We start from the raw sequence: 26787 nt of genomic DNA, 5'->3' as shown, positions 1-26787 counted from the left end.
TGGTAAGTTCATTACAATGAAAGAACATTACAGAGAAATATCTTTACTAATATGAATGCAAAAATGCAAAACAAAATAGTAGAAAATCAAACCCACAAAATGTAAAAGGGTGGGACATCATGGCCAAATATGGTATATTCCAAGAGTGCAAGTTTAACACTGGAAAATCGATAATTTTATCATATTAACAAAAAATGGAGAAAACTATATGATCACATCATTTATGCAGAAAAGGCATTTGATAAAATTCAACATCTGTGATAAAATAGGTACCATTGAAAACCTCATCACATTTGGAATAAAATAAAATTTCTGAATAAGACTAATTTATATCTACAAAACTCTATTAAAAGTGAAAAAGCAAGCCCTGGTACACAAGATATTTGCAATCATTATATCCAACAAAGGAATCACATCTTAACTTCATCAACAGATTGTACATTCAGTTAAAAAGAGACAAGGCTACCTAATGAGAAATCAGACTGAAGTCTCAAAAAGGCTCTTACCAAAGAAGCTACATAAATTAGCAATAAACAGATCAAATTGTGCTGAAGTTCATTAACCACCATGAAAATGAAAATTGAAACGGAAATAACTAAAATGAAGGACAGAGAGAGGAGGAAAACAAGCGTAGGCATTGATGTGTAGAAAGTGGAATTTTCATACACTTCTGGTGGGAGCATAAATTAGTACAGTCTTAAAAAACTTGTCGGAAGTATCTACCAACACATACCCTGTGATGCGACAACTTCACTCCAGAAATATACCCAGTAGAAATCCTTACTTATTACACCAAAAGGCATGTAGAAGAATATTTGTAGCTAAATATTATTGTTAATAGCTGGAACAATAAACAAACCAAATATTCATTAATAGTAAAATGGAAAAACAAATGGTGTTATATTTATTGAATCTGTAATATACACCGGTGAGGATAAAACAGAACTATTGCTTTGTATGAACCTTACAATCATCCGATTAAAAGAACCAAAAAGGATGAGTTCATGTCCTTTGTAGGGACATGGATGAAACTGGAAACCATAATTCTGAGCAAACTATGGCAAGGACAGAAAACCAAACACCGCATGTTGTCACTCACAGGTGGGAATTGAACAATGAGAACACTTGGACACAGGGCGGGGAACACCACATACAGGGGTCTGTCGTCGGATGGGGGAAGCGGAGAGGGATAGCATTAGGAGATACACCTAATGTAAATGATGAGTTAATGGGTGCAGCAAACCAACATGGCACATGTATACATATGTAACAAATCTGCACGTTGTGCGCATGTACCCTAGAACTTAAAGAATAAAAAGTAAAAAATTAAACAAAAAAAAGAAATTTGTATCTTTTAAAGAATTTTCTGTTCATCTAAAAAAAAAAAACCCAATGAAAGAGTACACAGTGATTGTTTCTACTTGCAAAAAGTTCGAAAACAGACAAAACTTATCTTTGGTTGTTTAGAAGTCGTGGTTGTGAGGTGGGAATCTGGGGATTTGGGTGGTTCTTTTTTTCATTTCTTCATCGTGGTACTAATTACACTTTTTTTTTTTTCACTTGAATATTAATTGACCTGTGAACCTATGATTTATTATATACTTTTTCATTTTTTGTTTTGTTTTGTTTTGACGGAGTTTCGCTCTGTCGCCCAGGCTGGAGTGCAGTGGTAGGATCTCTGCTCACTGCAACCTCCGCCTCCCAGGTTCAAGCTATTCTCCTGCCTCAGCTTCCCGAGTAGCTGGGATTACAGGTGCCTGCCACCACGCCCAGTTATTTTTATTTTTATTTTTTTTTTGTATTTTTAGTAGGGACGGGGTTTCTCCATGTTGGGGAAACTGGTCTCGAGCTCCTGATACGTGTTTATATACATTCAAATAAAATTTTACTTAAGAAGTGTTTATGAATCTTCTTGTTCCTCAGCTGTTGGAAGTGATTTTGTTGTCGTTGTTGCCTTAATTAGGCATCACGTCCCCTGGAGTGCTTATCCTGCAAGAGGCAGGGCCGGGGAGTTCGCATGTTCCACAGCGCACCGCACCCAACCTCAGCCCACCTGGGCTCTCCCAGCCTCCTGCCTCTTCCAGCTGCGTAGCCGGGGCGTCATCTCGCGCTCCCAACAGCCCTGTAACCACCAACTGCCATTATTCCGGCTGGGACCCAGGACTTCAAGCCATGTGGCGCGTCCTGTTTCTGCTCAGCGGGCTCGGCGGGCTGTGGATGGACAGTAGTAAGTAGAAAAACTCCTTCTTTAGCCTTTTGGGACCCTCGGCGCTACTCCCCCTTTGCCTCCAAGTTACACTGGACATCCCTGGGAGGATGCTTTCCTGTGAGGTTTCCAACTCGGCAACTCCAAGCTCATCCCCGACATTGCCGCCTTCCCCAACCAAAATCCATAGAGAATAAGGGCTCTCCCACACGTCCTGGAAACCTAGGAAAGATGGGAGGTCCCAGGCCTTAAGAGGATGCTCCAAAATTGTAGTTTCAGATCCTGCTTTGCATTTTTCACGACAGTGAAGGTTGAGACCCAACTTCTGTACTCTCTAGCTGAAGAGTCCAGAGTGAGGGGCTTGAACCTATTGACCCAAGGTTACCAGATCCTACCTACAGGGCAATACTCCTAAAGCAATATACCTACTTCTTTTTAAAAAAAAAAAAAAAAAAATATGGCTGGGCGCGGTGGCTCACGCCTGTAATCCCAGCACTTTGGGAGGCCGAGGAAGGCGGATCACGAGGTCAGGAGATCGAGACCATCCTGGCTAACACAGTGAAACCCCCCCCCCTCTACTAAAAATATAAAAAATTAGCCAGGGGTGGTGGTGCGTGCCTGTAGTGCCAGCTGCTCGGGAGGCTGAGGCAGGGGAATCGCTTGAATCCGGGAGGCTGAGGTTGCAGTGAAGGGAGATTGTGCCACTGCACTCCAGCCTGGGCGACAGAGACTTCGTCTCAAAAAAAATAAAAAATAAAATAAAAAATAAAAACATTTAAAAAGCCAGAAAAAAAACCTCCTTGTAATTTTAGAAAGAAATGGGAAGATAATAAAACTGAGAAGCAGCGTATAGAATAGAGATTAGAGATATAGATGAAAAACTCATAAAAGAAGCTCTGAAATGATGGGTATTGTTCTAATAAAACATTTTGCACATTTTGCAGATTTTGATAGTTTACCTGTGCAAATTACAGTTCCGGAGAAAATACGGTCAATAATAAAGGAAGAAATTGAATCGCAGGTAATGAATCACTAACATTATTTACAAATTAAAAATCATGTAAATATTTTATTTCTAAGAAGTTAATCTGCCATTTTCCATTCATGCACACCTGTTGAATTTTATATTTATACCCAATTTTTATTTATACCCAATTTTCCCTGAATGGAAAAGTCCTTTTGTAAATGAACCAGGATCAACAATGTTTCACAGAAATAATGGTGCAGTGATGCTGGATATCAAAGCCCCAAGTCCATTTTCTGAATCTGTCTTCCTCTTGGATGTCTTTGAATAATCATTGGCTTGATTGTTCTAGAGATTCTGTTCTCACTCACCGCTCAGGCTGTATTTGGAGGAATTTTTTTGTCATTGTTGCGAAGTAAGCCTCGGCTTGCTTATATGGGATGATGATCACTTGAATTAGTGATGTTATATTAATGATTTTTTAGCCCTGATTGAAATATGTTAATGATTAGGACTCTTTATGTTATTTTAGATTATTTTAGTTCAGAATTATTATTCTCTTTTTAAAATTAGAATTTAAAAGCTTCTTGTCATTTTCACTAAGTTCTAGAATCCATTTCTGAAGTGGAATGTGGTTACTTGAGACATCAATTTTTTTCTTTTTTGGTTTAGCAGATGCTTGGTAATTTAAATGCAAATATTTCCTTAGCATGTATCCATTTGTCATCCTAATACAGACATTATAGCTTAAGATGGTATATAAAACATTTTTAAATGAATGCATATCTATTAATAAAACAAATCATTTAAATAGAAAATAAGCAGTGAGGCTTTTATGAAAGATTTTTAATGTAAAAGAATTATGGGGATGTTAATCATATTAGAAAATAAGCAGAGAATCTATTTGGAGACAAGTATTTCAAACAAGAATTACTTGATTGTTATAAGATAGTGATTTGCAATAAGTAAAAAAAAAATGCCCATTTTCAACTGTCAAATTCATGAGAAAAAAAATTGTCTATTTTGTTAATATCTGTATTCTTCTTGCCTAGAACAGTGCCAGATATAAAGAAACGAATTAATAGTATTTTTTAAAGCAATGAGGCTATTATGCTAATTCAACAAACACTATAAAAGTAATATGAAAATATATATTTTAAATTATTACAGTTAATAAAGACTAAAAGCCATAAGAACATTCAACCTAAAATTACTAGATTTTAAAAATAACTGAATGCAACTTCTAAAAGTGGAAAATGCAATATGAAAATATAAAAGTCAGGGGTTTAAAGTAGAACAGAGACACCTAAAGAAATGAAATGCAACATATGAAAGGCTAAGAGAAAAGGACAGAATTAGAAGCTTAAGCATAGAGTGATTGGCATTCCTGAAATAGGGGGAAAAAGAAGAAGAGGTAATAGTAAACATATTTTAACTGAGACATGACTTTAAAAAGTTGAATCTTCAGAACAATTGTCCCAAATCCAAAACAGAGTTTATTTCTTGAAGTCCTAACCCCTGATGCCTCAGAACGTAAGCATATTTGGAGGCAGACTCATAAAGAAGTAATTAAATTAAAATGAGTTTACTAGAATAGAATGGGCTCTAATATCATATAACTGGTGTCCTTGTAAAGAACAAGGAATCTGAGCATAGACGCATGTGGATATGAAGACACCAGGAGAACAGGAAAAAGTACTCCACAAAGTCTAACATCCTTTCTTGATTAAAAACACTCAACAGTTTAGGTGTAGAAGGAAGGTACCTGAATATAATTAAGGACAGTTATGAAAAACCCATAGTCAGCATCATAATTAGTGGAAAGGAACTAAAACCTCTTTTTTTTTTTTAAACGGAACCTCACCCGGTTGCCCAGGCTGGAGCGCAATGGCGCCATTTTGGCTCACTGCAACCTCCGCCTCCAGGGTTCAAGAAATTCCCCTGCCTCAGCCTCCCGAGTATCTGGGATTACAGGTACCCGCCACCACGCCGGGCTAATTTTTTCTATATTTTTGTAGAGACGGGGTTTCACCATGTTGGTCAGGCTGGTCTCAAACTCCTGACCTCATGATCCGCCTGCCTCAGCCTCCCAAAGTGCTGGGATTATAGGTGTGAACCGCTGCGCCGGACCAAAGCTTTTTCTTTAAGATGTGGTGCAAGACAAGGATTCCCACTCTCAACATAGTACTGATATCAAGGACAGAGAAAAAGATATAAACAGTATCCAAAATCAGAAGGAAGTAAAATATCTTTATTAGCACATGACATGATCCCATATATAGAAAACCGCAGACTCCACCATAAAACCGTTAGATCAAACAGATGAATTCAATAAAGTTGCAGGACATAAAATCACACACATTTCAAAATGAAAAAATAAGAAAGTATATACATTATTTTATTCATTATTTTGATTATGAAATCTAGAGTCAAATGCCATTCAAATAAATCAGCATTGAATTCTAATTTTTTCTCCTTTTATTAAATGAATGTGTTTTAGAATGTAATTATCATGAATGTAAAATGGTGGTTATCCCTTCTAACATTTTTCTCATTTTCTTTGTATTTTTACTGTGCTCTCCTGCCAGGTATCCTACAAAATTGTAATTGAAGGGAAACCATACACTGCAAATTTAATGCAAAAGTAGGTAATCATCATTATTTTATCAATTCTCTTTGTTCTACTTATAATTTTTGTTTGAAATTGTCCAAAATGTAATTTTGCATTTGAAAATATTTCTAGCTACTTGCCATTCATTCGTTCCTTACCATATGATTTAAGCCTATATGACACGTACCTAGAACTTGAATTCAGAGTGTATGTGCCCCTCTTTCTTGTTCCCAGTAGCACCAGATTTTTATTTGGTTATCCAAGAGGTTTCATAGAGGATGAATTTTGATAATTTTCTATCTCTCATAAAAAATATATATGGCTTGTTTTTAAGTTCTCTTATATTCAAGGTATATTTCAAAGAACATAGCAGATTGCTGGATGTTGTGAATCATGACACATTTTTTAATTAGTTTACATACTTTATCACAACTTATTAAGGACTTAAAATTAAATAAAATTTGTAATTAGCCAAATTCAATCTCAGATCAGTTGATGAATTTGGGGAAAACAAGCACAATATACAGAGAAATAAAGAAAAGTGAAAATTGAAATGATTCTTCAAGTGATAAGAACAGACTTCTACAAATTATCAAAAGCAGAATCCTGCAAGTGAAGTTACCAAATCAATACAAAAATAAAAAATACATCCGTATCATTTCTAGAATCCATAGCTACAATCTTTTTATACATCATAAATTTTGGAAAATGTTTTCTATTTATAAGATGGACGGTACTAGTTTGAAGAAATACCATTAAAAAAAGACTCAAAATTACTTTTTTCTGAAGAAAAAAAAGTGCTGCCTTCTGCAAGAAATACGTAGAGCAAACCCAGGTAGAATCTCACCAACAGCTGCTACTTTAGAATGCCAAGTGATGAGACTGAGAGCAAGTCAGTGACCAGTAATAAGGCATCCTCTGAACTTACTTTCTGCATCACAGATAACAGTATTTATAAATGTTTAATATAGATCAAAATATGTAAAGTGTAATTAGACATATAAGAATATCTGAATTAAAATATAGCCATAACAGTAGATTTCTTAATCTCTTTTTTCTACTAGAAAAAATGTATAGAATATACAGTACAATTTATGGTGATGTAATGGATGAATCACATACTGTGTACCTTACAAATAATGTCGTTATTTTCTTGCACACAAGCGGTGAAAAGGTACTTAAGAAAAAAAATCACACACTAAAATAAAAAAATCTTTTGAATAGTAACCATATCCTCAATGACTAGCATAATAAAATTAGAAAGTAATTACAAAGCCGTCATCAGAGAATCACCAGATATTTGTAAATTCAAGAGCAGTTGCCAAAAAACTCTTGGCTCAAAAACATTCAAAACATTATTGTAAAATATCAATAAGCAGCAAGAAATAGAATATTACAAATCAGACATTTTAGAAATGAATAACCAAATGTATAATAAAAGTAAAATTCAAAGCTTTCATTGTTTTTACATTTTACCTGCATCAGATAAGAATAAGGTGTATAATATTATGGGATGGGACAACATAAAGTGTTGTTGGGCTGCCCACGCTGGTGGAGTACTGAAGCCTTTAGTGGCTACTGTTATTGGTCTACCTCAAGCCCTGTCAGTCCCTACCCAGAGTATCCTGGTAACTAGTTAGTTTCAGGCATGGTCAACAGTTTATAGATGCTCAGGGTGATAGCAATATTTACTTTCAAAAGACAATGAGGTCTGGACTGTGTGCAGAGCTAGCGCCAAACTGTATCTTTTCCTAGCAACATGACCATCTCCGAGGGCTTTCAAATATACAAAATAAGGACACCAGGAACCAATTTTATGACACTGCACAAGGTATTCTTGAGAAACCTGAGAAGAGATCCAGATTAGTAGGATATTTAGAGTAACACCAAAGCCAATGTGTACTTCTGATATCTTTTAAGATGCTGTGGTTTGTCTATGACGTGCTAGTCATTGATCTCTTTTTGTTTATATCTCTCAGGACTCTGAATTTTCAGTTTGAGAATTAACATCCTTGCATCAATTATGGAGAGTCTCATCAATTTTTAAGTTTAATTGTTTCTTTTTCTCACTCTAGTAACCTTTTCTGGGATGCTACTGAATATACATTGGGACCCCTTAATATAAATTTTAGTGAATCATTATTTTGTTCTCTAAAGTTAGCCGTTTTTGACTCACTTATCTATCACATATTTCTATGTACTCATTCACATTTCCTGTTATTCCTGATTTTGTGCTTTATTCTGGAAGATTTCCATTTCACTCTTTATGTATGTCTAGTCTACTCTTCAAGAATATTTTTCAATGACTATGTTTTTCATGGTTAGGATTTCTGTACACAGTGACATATTTGTGCTTTGTAAATATTTTATAGCTTTTTATCTCTGTCTTTTATCCATTTCAACATTAAAACTTCTTTATTCTTAAGTTTCACAGTTTACTTGATTATTGCTATTTTTCTACATGATTTCTCCCAGCTTTCAAGCTTTGGACTTTTCCATATGTTTGGAACCATCGCTGATGAGCTCCTTTGAGTGAACCTTATTTTCTACCATCCTCTAATCTTTTTTGTGTTGTGGAGGCCTCTCTTTGGGAGTGGTTTTATGGATGCTTCTACTTGGTTCCTGCCACGACAATTAACTGGGTCAAAAGTTTACAGTTTATCAGTTCAGGATTTCAGTGATAATAGGGCTGCTTGGAATCCATTTCCCGTCTGCCTGAGATATAGTTTAGGGTTTTCATTTCTGCACGTGATGCTATTTCTGCCTCGGTCGGTATGGGGTAGCATCCTTTTGTCCAGGGTCTGTGTACAGCAGGTGTCTTAGTCTGTTTGGGCTGCTGTAACAAAATATTAATACCATAGACTGGGTAGCCTATAAACAAAAGAGATTTACTTCTTATAGTTCTAGACACTGGGAAGTCCAAGATTGAGGCACTGGCAGATTCAGTGTCTGGTGAAGGCTCATTTCCTGGTTCTGAATGGCTGCTCCATGCTGTGCCCTCACACAGTGGAAGGAGCAGGTCAATTCTCTGAGGTCTCTTTCACAAGGACACGAATTCCATTCAGAAGGGTTCCAGCCTTGTGACCTGATCATCTCCCTAAAGTACCACCTCCTAAAACCGTCACATTGGTGATTAGGTTTCAAAATATAAATTCTGGGATGAAACAAATGCTGAGATGATAGAAGCAGGTATTGATTTTTTTTTTTTTTTCGTTTCTATCAGCAACTTGGAGAGGAAATTTCTAGCTCTATTCCTTTCATTTAAAGGCTCACATCAATGTGTTCTGATGCTGGGCACTATTGTCTCAAATAATGTGTTCTCATGCTAATGACCAGAGGACATTAAACCACCTATTCTTAAGGTATGGTTCTGATTCAGAATCCATCTTACTTTGCACAGCTTCACCTGCTCACTCTTTCAGCTGTGGTACCAGCCTTTGTTTCTATTGCTTTGATCATTCCCATTAACCCTATAATATAATAGAATCAGGAAATATTTTGGCAAAGGGGAGATAGTAAATATTTTAGACTCTGAGCTTTATATACTCTCTTGCAACTACCTGCTGTTGTAAAAGCAGCCATAAACAGTTTGCAAATGATGGGTGTGGTTATTTTGCAAAACCACTCTATTTTCAAAAACCGTCTATCAGCTGGATTTGACCTATGGGCCAGTTTATTACCCCATTATTTACAGTGTAGTCCTGTATTTGAAAATTATTATTGTTCATCAGTCATTTCAATATCAAGAGTGGCAATGGAAACTGGGAAATAGGTCTCCTTTCTGTCACAAAATCACTGTCAATTATCTTTAAAAATTTTTAATGTTCATTGCATAATAAATTGGCATAAATTAAAATATAAAATATGTTTATGCAGTTAAGTAAGTGTCATGAAGTGAATATTTATGTAACCCTCTGACTTTACACATATATTGACTGCACTCAAGAAGTTGTGCTGTTTATCATTTCCTGTAATAGCCCCTCAGTCCTTCTCACTACTTTTCTGGATTGTTGTGATATCCATTTTCCTGATTTTATTTATGATTTATTATCCTGGCTAATGTGGTTTCGTTTTGTCTGTTTTCTAGCTCTAAATAAATGAATTATAATGATTTTTCTAGTTTCAGTCACTCAAAATAATGTTTGTGAGGTTTTTCAATGTTGTTGCAAGAATTCCAATTTATTCATTTTTATTACTGTATAGCATCCAATTTCATGATTATACAACAATTTATATCATCTTATGTTGAACATTTTGTTTCTGTCTAGTTTGGTTATATTAAAATATATATTATTTTGGACATATGCACAATATTTTGTAGCACATATGACTAATAGCATACTGATGGGTTAAGCTACATGCATTTTCATAATTACCATACATTTCCTCCAAAGCATTATACTAACTTACACACCCCTCTGAATTATATATTCTATTAATAGTGGTAGATGTTTTAAGTTTTAAGTTTATAATTATATACTTATGTCCTACTGTGATTTAATATGTATTTCTCCAACTGTAAATAATTTCTCTAACTTTTTAAATACAGCAGTTAGCCATATGGAATTTCTCCCCTGTGAAGTGCCTGTGTAAGACATTTGTTCTTTGTCAAAAGATATTTCTAATCTGACCTTTTCTCTCCCTGTGTTTTCACACTTATGGTATTTGGCAAAGATAATTCTTCCATTATGGTAAGTTATATTTGTATCTTGTATAAGAAATCCTTTCTTATTCAAAGACCATGACTAAATCTTATATAATCCTCTAAAATATTTTTAGTTTTGCCTTTCACATTCGGATCTTTGTTGAAACAGAAATTGGCTTTTGAATATGCTGTAAGGTAGACAACCAATTTAGTTTTTCTGTATGATTTTTCAAATGTTTCAAGAGCTTTATCGAATCTTCTGTCTTTCTGTACATGTCTTCTGTGTGACGATGGTTATATATTATACATTTATATATGGTTTTATCTGTTTCCAGGCTCTTGATTAAACTTTTTGGTCTATTTGTCTGTTTATGATAAATCTTGATAGCCTAAATATAAAGCCTTTTCACCTTTTTCCTCATCATAGATGCTTTGGCAATTATTTTTCTTTCAAATTAGCATCCAGTGGACCCAGCACAATAAAAAAAATGATATTTCTTCACTCCACTGTAATGTAATCTTTTTTATAAATTAAATGACTGTATATAAAGGAGTCTCTGGATTCTTTGTTCTCTTCTCTTTATGTAAATGCTCATTCTTAAACCCTGTCTATTTATCTGTCCAAATGTCATAGTTTTAACTACTATGACTTTATAACAGGTGTTTATAACCAAACTTGTCCTTCAGTTTTAAGGTGTGCTTACTCTTCTTGATTGTTTAAATTTTCATGTGATTTTGGAAACATTATTTTTTCTGTTTGATCTTTTGTTTTATATTCCTCTTTTTTCTTCATTGCCTGTATCTGATTGAATCTACTAATTTATATTACACATTATTCCTCAATTAAATTCTTTGTGATACATTCTTTTACTCTTCTTTTAGTAGTTCTCTATGTTAACATATCAACTCTTGAGTAATTGAATCTATTACAAATTATTCCTACTACCAATTACCATATGTTTTTAGATCCTTAAATCTCTAACTCCCTTCACCCTCTGCTTCCCCTTCATTATTTTTTACACATCACAAACCTGTATATTTTTACATCTCCATGAAGTATTACTATTTTTTATAAAGTCAGTATTCATTTTAATTTAACCAAAATTTACCAATTCTGGTGCTCTTTAGTCCTCCCTACATTTCTGTGCTTCTATCTGGAGCTAATTTTGATATATCTCAGGAATTCTTAATATATTTCTATTATAAGACTGCTTGTTTTAAATAATATGTGTTTTTATTTGTCTTTATATCTTTATTTAATTATATTCCTCTCCTTCCAGTTATATAAAGGTCTAATTGACAGAAAAAATTATATATGTTAACAGTTTGCTACATATTTTTAGATATGTATAGATCATGAAATGATTAAGCTAATTAACATATCCATCACTTCAAATACTTACCTTTTTTGAGGTTGAGAATACTTGAGATCTAATTTCTTAGCAATTTTCAAGTATAAAACATTACTAACTACACTCAACTTGTGTGCAAAAACTCTCCAGAACTTATTACTTCTAACTGAAACTTTATTCTCTTTAACCATCATCTCCCATTTCCCCACTCTTAGCCCTTAAAAGCCATCATTCTACTCTCTGCTTCTATGAGTTTGAATTTTTTAGACTCTCCATATAAATGAGATCAGGTAATATTTTTCTTTCTGAACCTGGCTTATTCTGCTTCACATAATGCCCTCCAGATTCATCCAGCCTGTAACAAATGAAAGAATTTCTTTTGTTTTTATGACTGTCTACTATTCCATTATGCATATATACCACATTTTCTTTATCCATTTGTCCATTGACGGACACTTAAGCTTGATTCCGTATCTTGACTGTTGTGAGTGCTACTGCAATAAACCTGGGAGATGTTTATTACAGATATCTCTTCAACATACTAGTTTTATTTGCTTTGGATATACGCCCAGTAGAGGGATTGCTGAATCATACACTAGTTCTATTTTTAGCATTTTGAGAAACCTCCTTATTATTTTCCATGATAGTTATACAATTTACATTTCCACCAACATCGTGTAAGTATTCCCGTTTCTCCACGTCTTTGCCAACACTTGTTATCTTCTGTCTTTTTGATGATAGCCAATTAAACAGGAGTAAGCTGTTATCCCATTGTGGTTTTGATATACATTTTTCTGATGATTAGTGATAATGAGAATTTTTTCATATACCTTTTGGCCATATGTGTGTCTTCTTCTGAGAAAGTCTATTTAGGTATTTTGCTCATTTTCAATTTTTTTTTTTTTTTTTTTTTTGCTATTGAGTTGTTTGTGTTCCTATGCATTTTGGATTTTGACCCCTTATTAGATGCGTAGTTGGCAAATCTTTTCTCCCATCCTTTAGGTTGTCTCTTCGTGGTGTTGATTGTTTCTTTTGCTGTACAGAAGCTTTTAAATCTTATGTACTCCCATTTGTCTAATTTTTATCTAATTTTGTTTTTGTTACCTGTGCTTTTGTAGTCATATCCAAAAAATCATTGCCCAGACCAATGTCAAGTTTTTCCTCTTTGCTTTCTTATAGTAGTTTTAGCATCACAACTATTATAGTTAAGTTTTAATCCATTTCGAGTTTTTTAATATGGTGTGTTATAGGATGCAATTTTGTTTTTCTGCATGTGGGTGTCCAGTTTTCTTTATGGGATTTCATTGAAGAGACTGTCCTTTCCCCATTGTGTCTTCTTAACATTTGTCAAACACCAACTGACTGTAAATTCGTTATTTTATTTCTCTTACATCTATATTGATCCATTGGCCTATATATCTATTTTTATACCAGTACCATGCTCTTTTGGTTACTATGGCTATACAGTATAGTTTGAAGTCAGGTAGTATGATGTCTCTAGCTGTGTTCATTTTGATCAAGATCGTTTTGGCTATTCAGACAAATTTAACTAAGGAGGTAAAAGATCTGTACACTGGAAACTATAAAACATTGTTAAAAGAAATGAAGGAAAACAACAAATAAATTGAAAGATATACCATGTTCATGAACTGGAAAAATAAATATTGCTAAAGTGTCCATAATACCCAAAGAAATCTACAGATTCAGTGTAAACCCTCTCAAAATTCTAAAGACATTTTTCACAGAAATGGAAATAAAAAACGATGCTAAAATTCATATGAAACAACTTAACTATATTCTTACAAATTTTTGCTGGAATAAATGTTAAGATGTCTTTGAAAAAGATGTCCTTTGCCTTTTAAATAATCATTCCATTGTTTTCTGGCTTTTTTTTTTTTTCTTTTTCTATTGATGAATTAGCTGGATTATTTGTTAATTTGTTTATCAAGAATTATTTGTTTCTTCAAAAGCAACATCCTTTATTCTTTTTTTTTTTTTTTTTTTTTTTTTTTTTTTTTTGAGACGGAGTCTTGCTCTATCGCCCAGGCTGGAGTGCAGTGGCCGGATCTCAGCTCACTACAAGCTCCGCCTCCTGGGTTCACGCCATTCTCCTGCCTCAGCCTCCCGAGTAGCGGGGACTACAGGCGCCCGCCACCTCGCCCGGCTAGATTTTTGTATTTTTTAGTAGAGACGAGGTTTCACCGTGTTAGCCAGGATGGTCTGGATCTCCTGACCTCGTGATCCGCCCGTCTCGGCCTCCCAAAGTGCTGGGATTACAGGCTTGAGCCACCACGCCCGGCCACATCCTTTTTTCTTGAAACTTTAAAGGTCTTTAAAGTTTATCTGGGTTTTTGTTAGTCTTTTGTTTTTCTTTTGATGATATGTTTATATCTGACTTTTATTTCCCTTTATCCTACTTGATTTACATACAGGTTTTTTGATACTGTGTCATCAATTTTGAAAAAAAAATGCTCTGATCTTCAGAGATTAGCTTAATTTTTTATGTAACTTTAGCAAACAATACTAATGCTTGGGGTGCATTAGTATTAGTAACAACATAGATACAAATCTCTGAGTTTATATTATTGTCAAATGAGATGAATAATTATATAATAAATACATAGAGTAGAAAGAATGTGAGAAGGTAATATATGCTTGAGCAAAAACTATAAAGTTAGAGTATGGTTCATTTAAATATCCTATGCTTTGGTGATTGAACTAGTTGACATTTTAAATAAAATTTTCAAGATAAATCTCATTGGGAAGTTGATGTATAAGCAAAGACTTGAAGTAGATGGAGAACAATGAACTATGTTGAAGAACTTTCCAGGAATAAAATGGTACAAATATCCCGAGGTCCAATGTTGCCTGTTGTGTTTGGAAAACAGCTAGGAGGATGGAGTAACGATAGAGTAAGTGAAGTCTAAGATGTTTGAGTAAAATTTCAAACAAAATCCATACATTTAGAAAATATCCCTCTGTTTCTCTTGCTCTTTCTGTGTCAACCTATGTATCTATAATTAATAAAATAAATTTTTCAAAACAAAAAGTTAAGAAACAAATTTTTTCATTTTATCTTCATTTTACAGAAATTTTTTATCCCATAATTTTAGAGTTTACAGTTATAATGGCACAGGAATTATGAAACCACTTGACCAAGATTTTCAGGTATGTTTTTTTTATGATCTCTTTTATTTTTGTCATGTGAGTTTCTATGATCACCTTATTTAGTGTCCACATATTAAGAGTCTAAAGGGTTGGGTCATGGCTTTGTGGCATAAGTTTAATGTTTTCCTGTTGATGATGTATACTAATGTACTGAGTTAGCCCTATCAAACAGATGATTAACCAAAAAGACATGATTGTAATGTTTCTAAACTACTTAGAAACATGCTAAGGGCTTATGTACCTTAGGTGATAGGCATTAAATATGTTGTGAAATATGTAAAATGAAAAACCATGACTTGTATCAGGAAAGCTAAATCTGAAGAGAAAATAAGAATCGAATCTTCTTTGAACTATGTTCAAGGACTAAATAAGTACACATGAAATTTCACACATGTTTAGGAGTATACTAAATTTTCATCTATTTAGAACATGTAGAGCTTAATTTAATATTATCTACAGTTTGTTATAAAAATAGTAAAGAAGAGTGAATAAAATTGCCGAGATTGCTCATGCCCAAAAAATCATGTTTTTTAACCTCAGCTCTGCTCTACTAATTGCTGTTGTGTTTTCCATTTGCATTCCTGATTTTTATATAGCGACTCAATCAAGTGTTTTGAAAGTAAAGCATTTTTAGAAAGGCTGGGATTTCAACAGAAGAAATAATAGATATGGTCAGTTGCTTTAAGTTTTGCACAAGAGAGTACACAACTCCATGAGTCAGTTAGAGAGTAGTCTATACAAATATATAACTAAGATAATGTTACACAGTGTTATACACACACACATACATATATGTGTGTGCGTATGTCTGTTTGTGTTTGCATAAATGAGAGAGAGGAGAGAAAGAAGACAGAGTGAGGATCCAAGACAGGGGCACAGGAGATCACAATATCCCACACCTGTATTTTGCATCATTCTTCCATATATAACTCTACTTCCTACCTCCCAAGAGGTAACCATGAAAGATAAATGTACAGTTAAAAAAAAAAGCAAGAATGCTACAGAGCATTCAAAGCATCAACAATCTGAATGTGGTAAGTAGTTGCATGTTGATCTCAAATGTAGTAAAAATATGCTGCCGTGTAAATAAATTACGTTTGCCAAGGTTGCAGGCCTACCTCTATCCTAGGAAAAAGCTCATTAAATTCGGTTGGGAACAGGTGTATTTATTGGATTATTTATTTTTCTTAAGTCCACACATGATTCCCATTCCTAAAGTCATATTATCTTGATAAATAAAGACTTATCTACAAAAGAAAAAATAATCAGCCAACTAGATGAGAAAAGAGTTTGTTCCCTGCATCCAGAGTAGGACACGTGTAAGCCATTCATCATTGTCCTGGATTTTGTCATCTCTCCAGGACAAACAGATAGTCATCATAATTAAAAGGCAAAATTGCCAGGATGCTTAAACAATCTAAAATGTGTGTGCACATAAAAACAGACCTCAGGTCGGGTGTGGTGAGTCACACCTGTAATCCCAGCACTTTGGGAGACCCAGGTGGGCGGATCATGAGGTCAAGAGATGGAGACCATCCTGATCAAAATGGTGAAACCTCGTTTCTACTAAAAATACAAAAATTAGCTGGGCGTGGTGCCATGTACTTGTAGTCCCAGCTACTCAGGAGGCTGAGGCAGGAGAATCACTTGAACCTGGGAGGAGGAGATTGCAGTGAGCTGAGATTGCGCCACTGCACTCTTGCCTGGCGACAGAGTAAGATTCAGTCTCAAAAAAAAAAAAGAAAAAATCAAAAAACAAAACAAAACATAAAAAACAGATCTCAAATCCTCAAATTATCAAAGGCAGCAATTGACGGAAATGAAAGAAATAGACAAATAATAAATTATATTTGAAGATTTAAAATTTCTCTTCCAATAATTAATGAAGTAGAAACTTTGTAAACTTCTAAATGAAGTAGAAAGAAATTCAACACATATATCAAATATATACACATACTTTTCAAGTGCAAATGTAATATTGAGCAAGAAGATATTATAGTGAAGGCAAACAATGCAAAACTGACAATGATAAAAATAAAAAATAAAAATAAACTGGGAAAGGATATTGGGTAATAAGTGAAGCTTTTTGATTCTTCCATGAAAATTTTATCCTATGTGGCTTAAAAATGACTTATTCATTCATTTCTAAGTTTCTCAATGACATCATATGTTTAAGATTGATGTAACTTCCTGATTATTCCACAGATTTAGAAATATTATCAACATGGGCATTATAAGCCACATTTAGAAAGAAGGAGATAAAAGCTGTGGAATGTTCAAGATGTTTTTACCTTCATTATATAAAGTTTGAAGTACACCCCAATTGGTGGTAAAAATAAAAGCATAAATATTTTCACATAAAATTTTAAATAAGGTGGAAATAGAAATACAATGTATTGAGTCGATGAAGTATGGTATTTGGAAAGTGTTACAAACTAAGATTTTAGGTATCATAGTAGAAAAATGAACTATAAAGCAAAGGTCAATACAAATTCTAGGTGAAATTTGCAAATGAAAACATTTTGATGGAATTGAAAAACATTTCGATGAAATTAAAAATTAACTTTGCTTATCTACCATTATCTACCATGCAACATTGTCAGAAAAGTATGAAAAAAATAAGTTTTGAAGATGTTTACCTCACTCTAACAACTGAGAATGTCATGCTTAATTTAAAACATATAGAAATATGAAAATATACTCATTTTTTGTGAATCTGTGGAAAGTACTTAGGAAAACAGAACCATATGCTCATCTAATAACATTATAAATCAATTTTTGAAACGATGAGTGTTTGATGCATACAAACAAAACACATATATGTTTTACATATTTGAAAATTGTATCTATAACACAAACCATTCTAATGGAGATATGCATATTTTATTTTTCAGAATTTCTGCCACTACCAAGGGTATATTGAAGGCTATCCAAAATCTGTGGCGATGGTTAGCACATGTACTGGACTCAGGTTGTAATTTACTGTTTTATGAATTACAAAATAAAATATTTACTTCAAAATTATTTTAAACATTTTAACATAATATTCAGTGGTTCTAAAGTGAGGCATGACTATTGTGGGAAAACTGCCACTCACAAAGCCTGGTATGGAAATACTTAACAATGGTTCCTGCCTTTATGCAGAAGTATGATTTTTTAAATATATTTGGAAGCCATGAAATATTAATAACTAGGCAAATGCTAATAGTATTAGTACATGATGTCACTCAGTAAGTGTGTGGATTCCCAGTAACTTTCTCCTATTTTATCACCTTAGACTCAGGTTAAAAATTATCTGCATACCATGAAAAAAAATAATGCTAAGTGACATTTTATTGGCTTTTCTACAAGGCATTATTTTACTTACTAATTTTTTTTTTGAAATTTTTAGGGGCTTACTACAGTTTGAAAATGTTAGTTATGGAATAGAACCCCTGGAGTCTTCAGTTGGCTTTGAACATGTAATTTACCAAGTAAAACATAAGAAAGCAGATGTTTCCTTATATAATGAGAAGGATATTGAATCAAGAGATCTGTCCTTTAAATTACAAAGCATAGAGGTAGGTTAATTGAACAAACTCTATGGTTATTACTATACAGCAATGTAAGCACTGAAATTTATAGTTGATAAATTATGTATTTGCACACCCATAAACACCAAAACATATAACCACGTGTATGGATACATGTACCAGAAACTTCATAACTTATATCATTAAGCCTTACTAGTTTTGTAATTTTCCAGAACTCTAATCATGACATTTTCAACTGTTAGTGGCATCTTTTTCCGTAATCTAGACCTTTATTGTCAGCAGATGCACTCTTTTCCCCACAGCCATTATGTTAAAGTTCTGGTGTGACAAACACAAATGTCATCCACATAAACAATGAAGATACATATCTAGGGTCCTGAGGAGAATCACCCCTATCTTGTAAGGGAACTACCTCAGGGGAGGTCATTATATTTTCCTCAGGAGATTCGGAGTTATTTAATTTCCTCATAAAGTGAGAGAGAGGTTGCTTCTACTAGCAAACAAGATTCACCAGCATTTAGGAGTTTTATAGCCCCAGCTTCATTAGGGTCCTTTTCTAGGTTCCCACTCCAATTTTCAGGATCCCACTGCTTCCCACTCAATGCTCTCTCTTTTATGGCAGTACCATGGGAGGTTGGGAATTCAGTTTGCACTGTAATTCATCTACTGACAGGATAAGATTCTGGGTTTGGTTTTCAATAATCTCAGTTCTATGGCTATAGGATATAAAAATTTATTTCAAGACGTACAGAGAAGCTTTTGGGTAATTTATGCATCACTTGAGATGGTAATTTAAATACTTAAGCTTGTGCTCTTCTTTCTCCACTTTGTCGAGCAACATTAGGAGCAATCAATCTCATTATATTTGCTAGTTTGGCAAAAATGTTCAAAAGTATCATATATATGGTCACCAAGACCCTTGCCTTCACAAGTGTTTGATCAGAAGTATTCAGTGGTAATATTTTGCCTGTCTCTATTCATCATGCCATGAACTATCTGCTCTCTATAGAATTGTCTTTAAATCTAATCAAAGTAGAAGGCAAATTCCCAAAACCCCAGCACCAAGTCAGAAGATGTCCCCTTAAGATTCTGTTTTCTTGGTACCTCATTCCTGGCACCAACATCTGTATCAGGGTTCTCCAGAGAAATAGAAAACCAACAGGAGATATATATGTGTGTGTGTGTATATATGTGTGTGTGTTTTGTACATACAGAGAGAGGGATAGAGAGATTTTATGGAATTGGCTTAGACGATTGCGAAGGCTTGGTAAATCCAAAATCTGTAGGGTAAGCGGGCAGGCTGGTTATCCAAGGAAGATTTGCATCTTAAGACCAACATAGTCTGCTGGCAGAATTCCCTTTTGTTTAGGAAATACTGTTTTCTAAAAAAGGCTTTGATTGGATGAGATTCACCCACATAATGAAGAGTAATGTGCTTTACTAGAGCTTTACCAACTTAAATGTTAATTTTGTCTAAAAGTCACCTTCACAGAGGCATCCAGGGTGATGTTTGACTTAATATCTGGGCACAGGGGCCCAGCCAAGTTTACAGGTAAAATTAATTATCACAACAATATCACATCATTTATTCTTATGCTTCTTCTAAATGTTTCATTCTTTAATCTCATTTTGATATAAGATACACTTTAATATTTTGTATTGGATGAGGTAGAAATTCAATTTTTTTTCATATCAATATCCAGCTGTTCTCACACCATTTGTTGAAGAGATTATTTTTTCCCCATTGAACATTCTTGATTTTTTTTCAAAGATCAGTTGACAATAAATGCTAGGGATTATTACCACACTTAAAATTATAGTCCATTAATCTTTATGTCTACTCTAATGCCACTACCACATTTTCTTTACTACTGTATTTTTGTGGTAAGATTTGGAATTGATAAGTGTACGGCCTTCAATATTCTTATTTTCCAAGATTCTTTTGGTTATTCTGGCTACTATGCATCTCCAAACGTATTTTAAAATTTATTTTTAATTCCCATAAAATAGCACCCAGGATTGTGTTGAATCTGTAGATAAATATGAGGAATATTGCTATATTAACAATATTAACTCTATCCATGAGCAGTAGGTAGCTTTTATTTTTGAGATATTCTTTAATTTATTTCTGCAATGTTTTATATATTTAAGTCTAAGTCTTCAGTAAAGCTTCTTTTGTTATTTATAGAAGTTTTATTATTTTAGATGTTATTTAAATTTTTTATCTGTTTGGATTTCTCATTATTAGTATTTGGTAATTAGTGAATTTTCCATACTGGTTTTGTATTCTGCGAACTTGACAAACTTGTTTATTAGTTTTCTATTGAGCTCTGTGACTTTTTATGAACATGGTCGTGCCATCTTGAATAAAGATAGTTTATCTTGTTTCTTTCCAATTAGGATATCTCAAATTTCCTTTTCCTTACTTAATTGCCCTGATTACTACTTCCATTATAATGTTGAATAGAATAGGTGAGAAGAGATGTTCTCGTCTTTTCCCACTTTTAGGGAGAAAAGATTCAGTCTGTCACCTTTAAGCATAATGTTATTTGTAATTTTTTCACAGGTGCCCTTTATCAGGTTAAACAAGGTTTCATCCAATGTTAGTTTGTTAATGATTTTTGTTTTGTCATTAAGGGATTTTGGATTTTGTCAGATATTTTTTTCTGCAACATCTGCTGAGATAATAATTTCATTTTTATCATTATTTTGTTAATGTGGTATTCTGCATTAATTGACTTTTGATTATTAAACTAACTTTGTGTCCAGTCTCTCTTTGTTACAGTGCATAATTCCTTTTACGTATTCCTGGGTTCAGTTTGCTGACGTAATTTTGAAGATTTTTTCGTTTATATTTATAAAGAATATTGCTTTATGGAATTGTTTTCATATGATATTTTTCTCTGTCTTTGGTATCAGGGTGATACAAACTTCACAAAATGAGTTGGGAAGTGTTGTCTCTTCTATTCTGGAAGACTGTGTAGGATTGGCTTAATTATTTCAACATCTGTAAAATCCATCTGGGATTGGACATTTTTAGGGAATGATTTTTATTAGTAATTAAATTTTCTCTCGTAAGTCTATTATAATTTTCTAATTTTTTTGGAGTCGATTTAGGTAATTTGTGTGTCTATAGAGGTTTTTCTGTTTTATTTATTTATTTCTTGGCATATTGCTGTTTGTAGGACTCCCTTGTAGGTCTTTAACTATCGGTAAGATTTTTAGTAATCTTCTTTTTCATTTCTGATTTTATTAATTTAATATATTTTCTTTTTTGTGTGGTCAGAGTAGCTAATAATATTTTAATTAAAGTGTATCTCTTTTAAAGCACATATTACTAAGTTTTAAACATTTTAAATGACATCTGACAATTTTATTTTTGACTGACAGATAATAATCACACTTATTTAAGGGATACAGAATGATATTTTGATACGTGAATAAAAGGTGTAATGATCAAATCAGGGTAATTAGCATATTTATTACCTTAAACGTTTATCATTCATTTATGTTGGGAACATTCAAAATTCCCTCCTTAAGCTACTTGAAAACATACAATGAATTATTGTTTATAGTCACCCTATGGTGCTATAGAACACTAGAACTTTCTCTTTCTATCTAGCTGTACTTTTGTAACCAATAGCCAACCTTTCCCCATCCGCTTCTCCCCTGACCCTTCCTATCCTCTCATGACCACAGTGTCACTCTCTACTTCTATGAGCTCAACTTTTCTAGTTGTCAAGGTTATTTATTGCATCTACTTTTAATGCACACACTTATATAATTTAGATTTAATCTACCACTTTGTCATTTCTTATTTGTCTTATATGTTCCTTATTCCTTTATTCTTTCTTCTATCTAATCTATTTATTTTTTTCAGGGATTTAATCATGCTGTTACATCTTTTTTATTAATCAAGTATTTTTATTTTTCTCCTCTAATGAGCTTTTACATTATATATTGTTTCATATATCTTGTTATTATATATTCTATAAATACAAAACAATTTTTACAACATAATAATTTTAGTGGTTAGTCTAAACAAACTATGGCCCTCAGGCCAAATCTGGCCCACAGCCTGTTTGTATAAATAACATCAATTACTGCTGTTCTATATATTGTTTATGTATACTTTCATATTATGGTGGAAAAGTTGAGTAGTTGTGACAGAGAGTCTGTGCCCTACAAAGAAACTTTATAACCATGGCAGTCATTCTTCATTCTCCTGCCTTCCTGGGAAACTACAAATCTATTGTTTTAGATATAGACTTGCCTATTCAAGATATTTTATGTAACTAGAGTCTTACAATATCTTTTGTGACTTCTTTCACTTATAAGGTGGTCAAAGTTCATCAGTATCTCATTTATGTTTATGGCTGAATAACATATGCCTGGGCATAAATATACCACTCATAAGTCGTATAGTCATAAGCTAATGAACGAATTGTTTGTTTCTACTTTTTAAATATTATAATATTGCTAGGAACATTAATATATGTTTTACATGGATATATGTTTTTGTTTCTCAAGGTAGTTACTAAGATTTGAATTGGTAGGTCATAGACAGACTCTGTGTTTCACATTTTGAGTGGCTGCCAAATTATTTGTCCAAGGTGGCTGACAATTTTATGTCTCCTGAAGCAACATCTGTGGATTCCAATTCCTCCACATTTATTTATTTATTTATTTATTTATTTATTTATTTATTTATTTATTTTTTGAGACGTAGTTTCACTCTTGTTGCCCAGGCTGGAGTGCAATGGCATGATCTCTGCTCACCGCAACGTCTGCCTCCCAGGTTCAAGTGATTCTCTTGCCTCAGCCTCCCGAGTACCTGGGATTACAGGCGCACACCACCACGCTCGGCTAATTTTTTGCATTTTTAGTTGAGACGGGATTTCAACATTTTGGCCAGGCTGGTCTTGAACTCCTGACCTCAGGTGATCCACCCACCTCAGCCTCCCAAACTGCTGGGATTAAAGATGTGAGTCACTGCGCCTGGCTTCCTGCGCATTTTTTTTTGAATATTTATCATCAGTCATTTTGATTATAGCCATCCTATTATATGTGAAGTGATACCTAATTGTGGTGGAAGTATTTAAAACTTTAGAAATTCTACTTTGTGCTATCATATTTTTGGTTTTATTTTGTTTATAAAAACATATATGTTTTTATTTTTACATATCATATACCTCATAGGACTACTACTACTATTATTACTCACATTATTGTTTTAAATAATTCATATATTTTCTCATTCTGTTCATTCCCTCATGCTGGTTTATGCTGTCATCACTTTTAAAAATAATAATTGTTATCATTTAAGTATTCTTTCTGCTGTATTTAAAAAGTCATAAAGTTATTCATTTGTTTTGATTAAAAATTTCATATAATTCCCTACCCCATTTCCCAAAATACCGAGAAGCTTCTACCAGGAAGTGCTTACCAAGTTGATTATTAAGTTCATTTACAAAATATGAACAAATAAGCATATTCAAAGAAACACCTGAAAATGTAGAGCAATGGGGAAATCACAGTTCTCAACCATCTGTATTCCTATCCCTCCTAGACCTTCTATTTCATTTTATTTGCTAGCCTCATTTTGTCCTCCTCCTACTTCCAACATAAAAATGTAATTCCTAAATTTGAATATCTATTATTTTCTCTCACTTAAGTTCCATTCTCATAATTCTAAACAGAAAGATCCTATAACCTTATTCCATTAATCATCTTATTATATGTAATATTTTGAATTATCATCTATGGTTCCTTCATTATATGAACATAATCATATCTCCTTAATACTAAAAATAGATTTTAAAATAAACAAAATAAAATCGAATCTATTATATACCTACCACTTTCCATTTCTTCACATACCAGCTTTACATTAGAGTAAGTGGAACTATCCATCCTGACATCTCACTAACTATTAATTTCACAAAAATGCAGTTTCTGTCTCCACAAATAATCAGTGGTGATCCATTGTTAAATTGGCTTTTTGAAATATTGAGATACATTTTTAAAGAGTGAATGTAAAAATTCCCTAGAACTTTGTAGTCATCTAATTTTCTGCAATAATGCTGTCTCTTGCTTCTCATTCTTTCTTACTTTTTCTGACTTTTCCTTATACATTCACATTTCAAATATTGATATTTGCTGTGTTATATCTCATGTTTGAGCTTGTTAGCATCACATATACTATATATATAGTACATATATATCTTTTATATATATACATATGTAGTTCTATGGCTTTACCTACTGTGACCTACAGATATTCAATCCCAGTCCAAATTTTCTCCTGAGTTGATAATGCAATATAGGACATGTTGGTTGTTCAATTGAAACACACACACAGACACCTGCATCCACACACCCAGTATCTATCTCTCTTTCTATCTATTGATTGATTAATCAGTCATCTACATTTTCCTTCCAACTTCCTGAATATTTTTACCAAGGACCTTTGACGTTTTAAAATCTGAATATTTAATTCATACATATTGCAAGTGGATCAGTGTAGTACTGTGTATTCTCTGATATTTCTGGCTAGATCCAATTCCTTAGTCTTTATTTGGCCAAGGCAACCTTTGTCCTGAACTTGGAGTCCTCTTTCAATATCATATATGTAAGCACTTTTGTCTCCTTCTAGGGCTACTTTGTCTTAATAAAATGGCATGGAATTTGTGGAATTTTTTTTTTTTTTTTTTTTTTTTTTTTTTTTTTTTTTTTTTTTTTTGAGACAGAATCTCACTCACACAGACTGGAGTGCAGTGGTGTGATCATGCCTCACTGCAACCTCTGCCTCCCAGGTTCAAGCGATTCTCCTGCCTAAGCCTCCGAGAAGCTGGGATTACAGGTGTTAGCAACAATGCCCAGATAATTTTTTGTATTTTCAGTAGAGACAGGGTTTCACCATGTTGGCCAGGCTGGTCTCGAACTCTTGGCCTCAAGTGATCCACCCACCTCGGCCTCCCAAAGTGCTGGGATTACAGGTGTGAGCCACCACTCCTGGCCTGTGGATTTTTAAAATTGACATCTGCCCACCTTTTTGCCACACACATTTCCTGGCATTCTCTCATGCATCTGCGTAGTTTTCTTTTCTTTTTTTTTTTCTGCCCACCTTTTCAACACACACATTTATTTACATAGACTTATTTGATTTATTTTATTATACTTTAAGTTCTAGGGTACATGTGCACAACATGCAGGTTTGTTACATATGTATACACATGCCATGTTGGTGTGCTGTACCCATTAACTCATCATTTACATTAGGCATATTTCCTAATGCTATCCCTCCCCACCCCCAACACCACGACAGGCCCCGGTGTGTGATGTTCCCCACCCTGTGTCCAAGTGTTCTCATTGTTCAATTCCCACCTGTGAGTGAGAACATGTGGTGTTTGGTTTGGCTGCATAGTATTCCACGGTGTATATGTGCCACATTTTCTTTACCCAGGCTATCATTGATGGACATTTGGGTTGGTTCCAAGTCTTTGCTATTGTGAATAGTGCCTCAATAAAAATAGTTGTGCATGTGTCCTTATAGCAGCATGATTTATAATCCTTTGGGTATATACCCAGTAATGGGATGGCTGGGTCAAATGGTAATTCTAGTTCTAGATCCTTGAGGAATCACCACACTGTCTTCCACAATGGTTGAATTAGTTTACAGTCCCACAAAGAGTGTAAAAGTGTTCCTATTTCTCCACATCCTCTCCAGCACCTGTTGTTTCCTGACTTTTTAATGATCGCCATTCTAACTGGTGTGAGATTGTATCTCATTGTGGTTTTGACTTGCATTTGTCTTACAGCCAGTGATGATAAGTGTTTTTTCATGTGTCTGTTGGCTGCATAAATGTCTTCTTTTGAGAAGTGTCTGTTCATATCCTTTGCGTACTTTTGATGGGGTTGTTTGATTTTTTCTTGTAAATTTGTTTAAGTTCTGTGTAGATTTTGGATATTAGCCCTCTGTCAGATGGGTAGATGGTAAAAATTTTCTCCCATTCTGTAAGTTGCCTGTTCACTGTGATGGTAGTTTCTTTTGCTGTGCAGAAGCACTTTAGTTTAATTAGGCCCCATTTGTCAATTTTGGCTTTTGTTGCCATTGCTTTTTGTGTTTTAGTCATGAAGTCGTTGTCCATGCTTATGTCCTGAATGGTATTGCGTAGGTTTTCTTCTAGGGTTTTTACGGTTTTAGGTCTAATATTTAAGTCTTTAATCCATCTTGAATTAATTTTTGTACAAGGTGTAAGGAAGGGATCCAGTTTCAGCTTTCTACATATGGCTAGCCAGTTTTCCC

At 33.8% G+C, this 26787-nt stretch overlaps 1 protein-coding gene across 1 annotated transcript in view; it reads left to right on the top strand.

The window, feature by feature from the left end:
• The first annotated feature begins 1934 nt into the window (after positions 1-1934).
• The window catches only part of LOC102125672 (disintegrin and metalloproteinase domain-containing protein 2-like), a 121693-nt gene continuing 96840 nt past the window's right edge, over positions 1935-26787 (top strand). The window contains exons 1-6 of the mRNA XM_045398178.2: positions 1935-2227; positions 3151-3227; positions 5759-5814; positions 14868-14946; positions 17841-17917; positions 18338-18506. Coding sequence (XP_045254113.2) covers positions 2173-2227; positions 3151-3227; positions 5759-5814; positions 14868-14946; positions 17841-17917; positions 18338-18506 — 513 coding nt within the window. The 5' untranslated portion in view covers positions 1935-2172. The remainder of the gene's footprint in view (positions 2228-3150; positions 3228-5758; positions 5815-14867; positions 14947-17840; positions 17918-18337; positions 18507-26787) is intronic.

The sequence above is a fragment of the Macaca fascicularis genome, chromosome 8 (genome assembly GCF_037993035.2).
Source record: "Macaca fascicularis isolate 582-1 chromosome 8, T2T-MFA8v1.1".
Lineage (NCBI taxonomy): Eukaryota > Metazoa > Chordata > Mammalia > Primates > Cercopithecidae > Macaca > Macaca fascicularis.
This window is presented reverse-complemented; position numbering and strand designations above follow the sequence as displayed.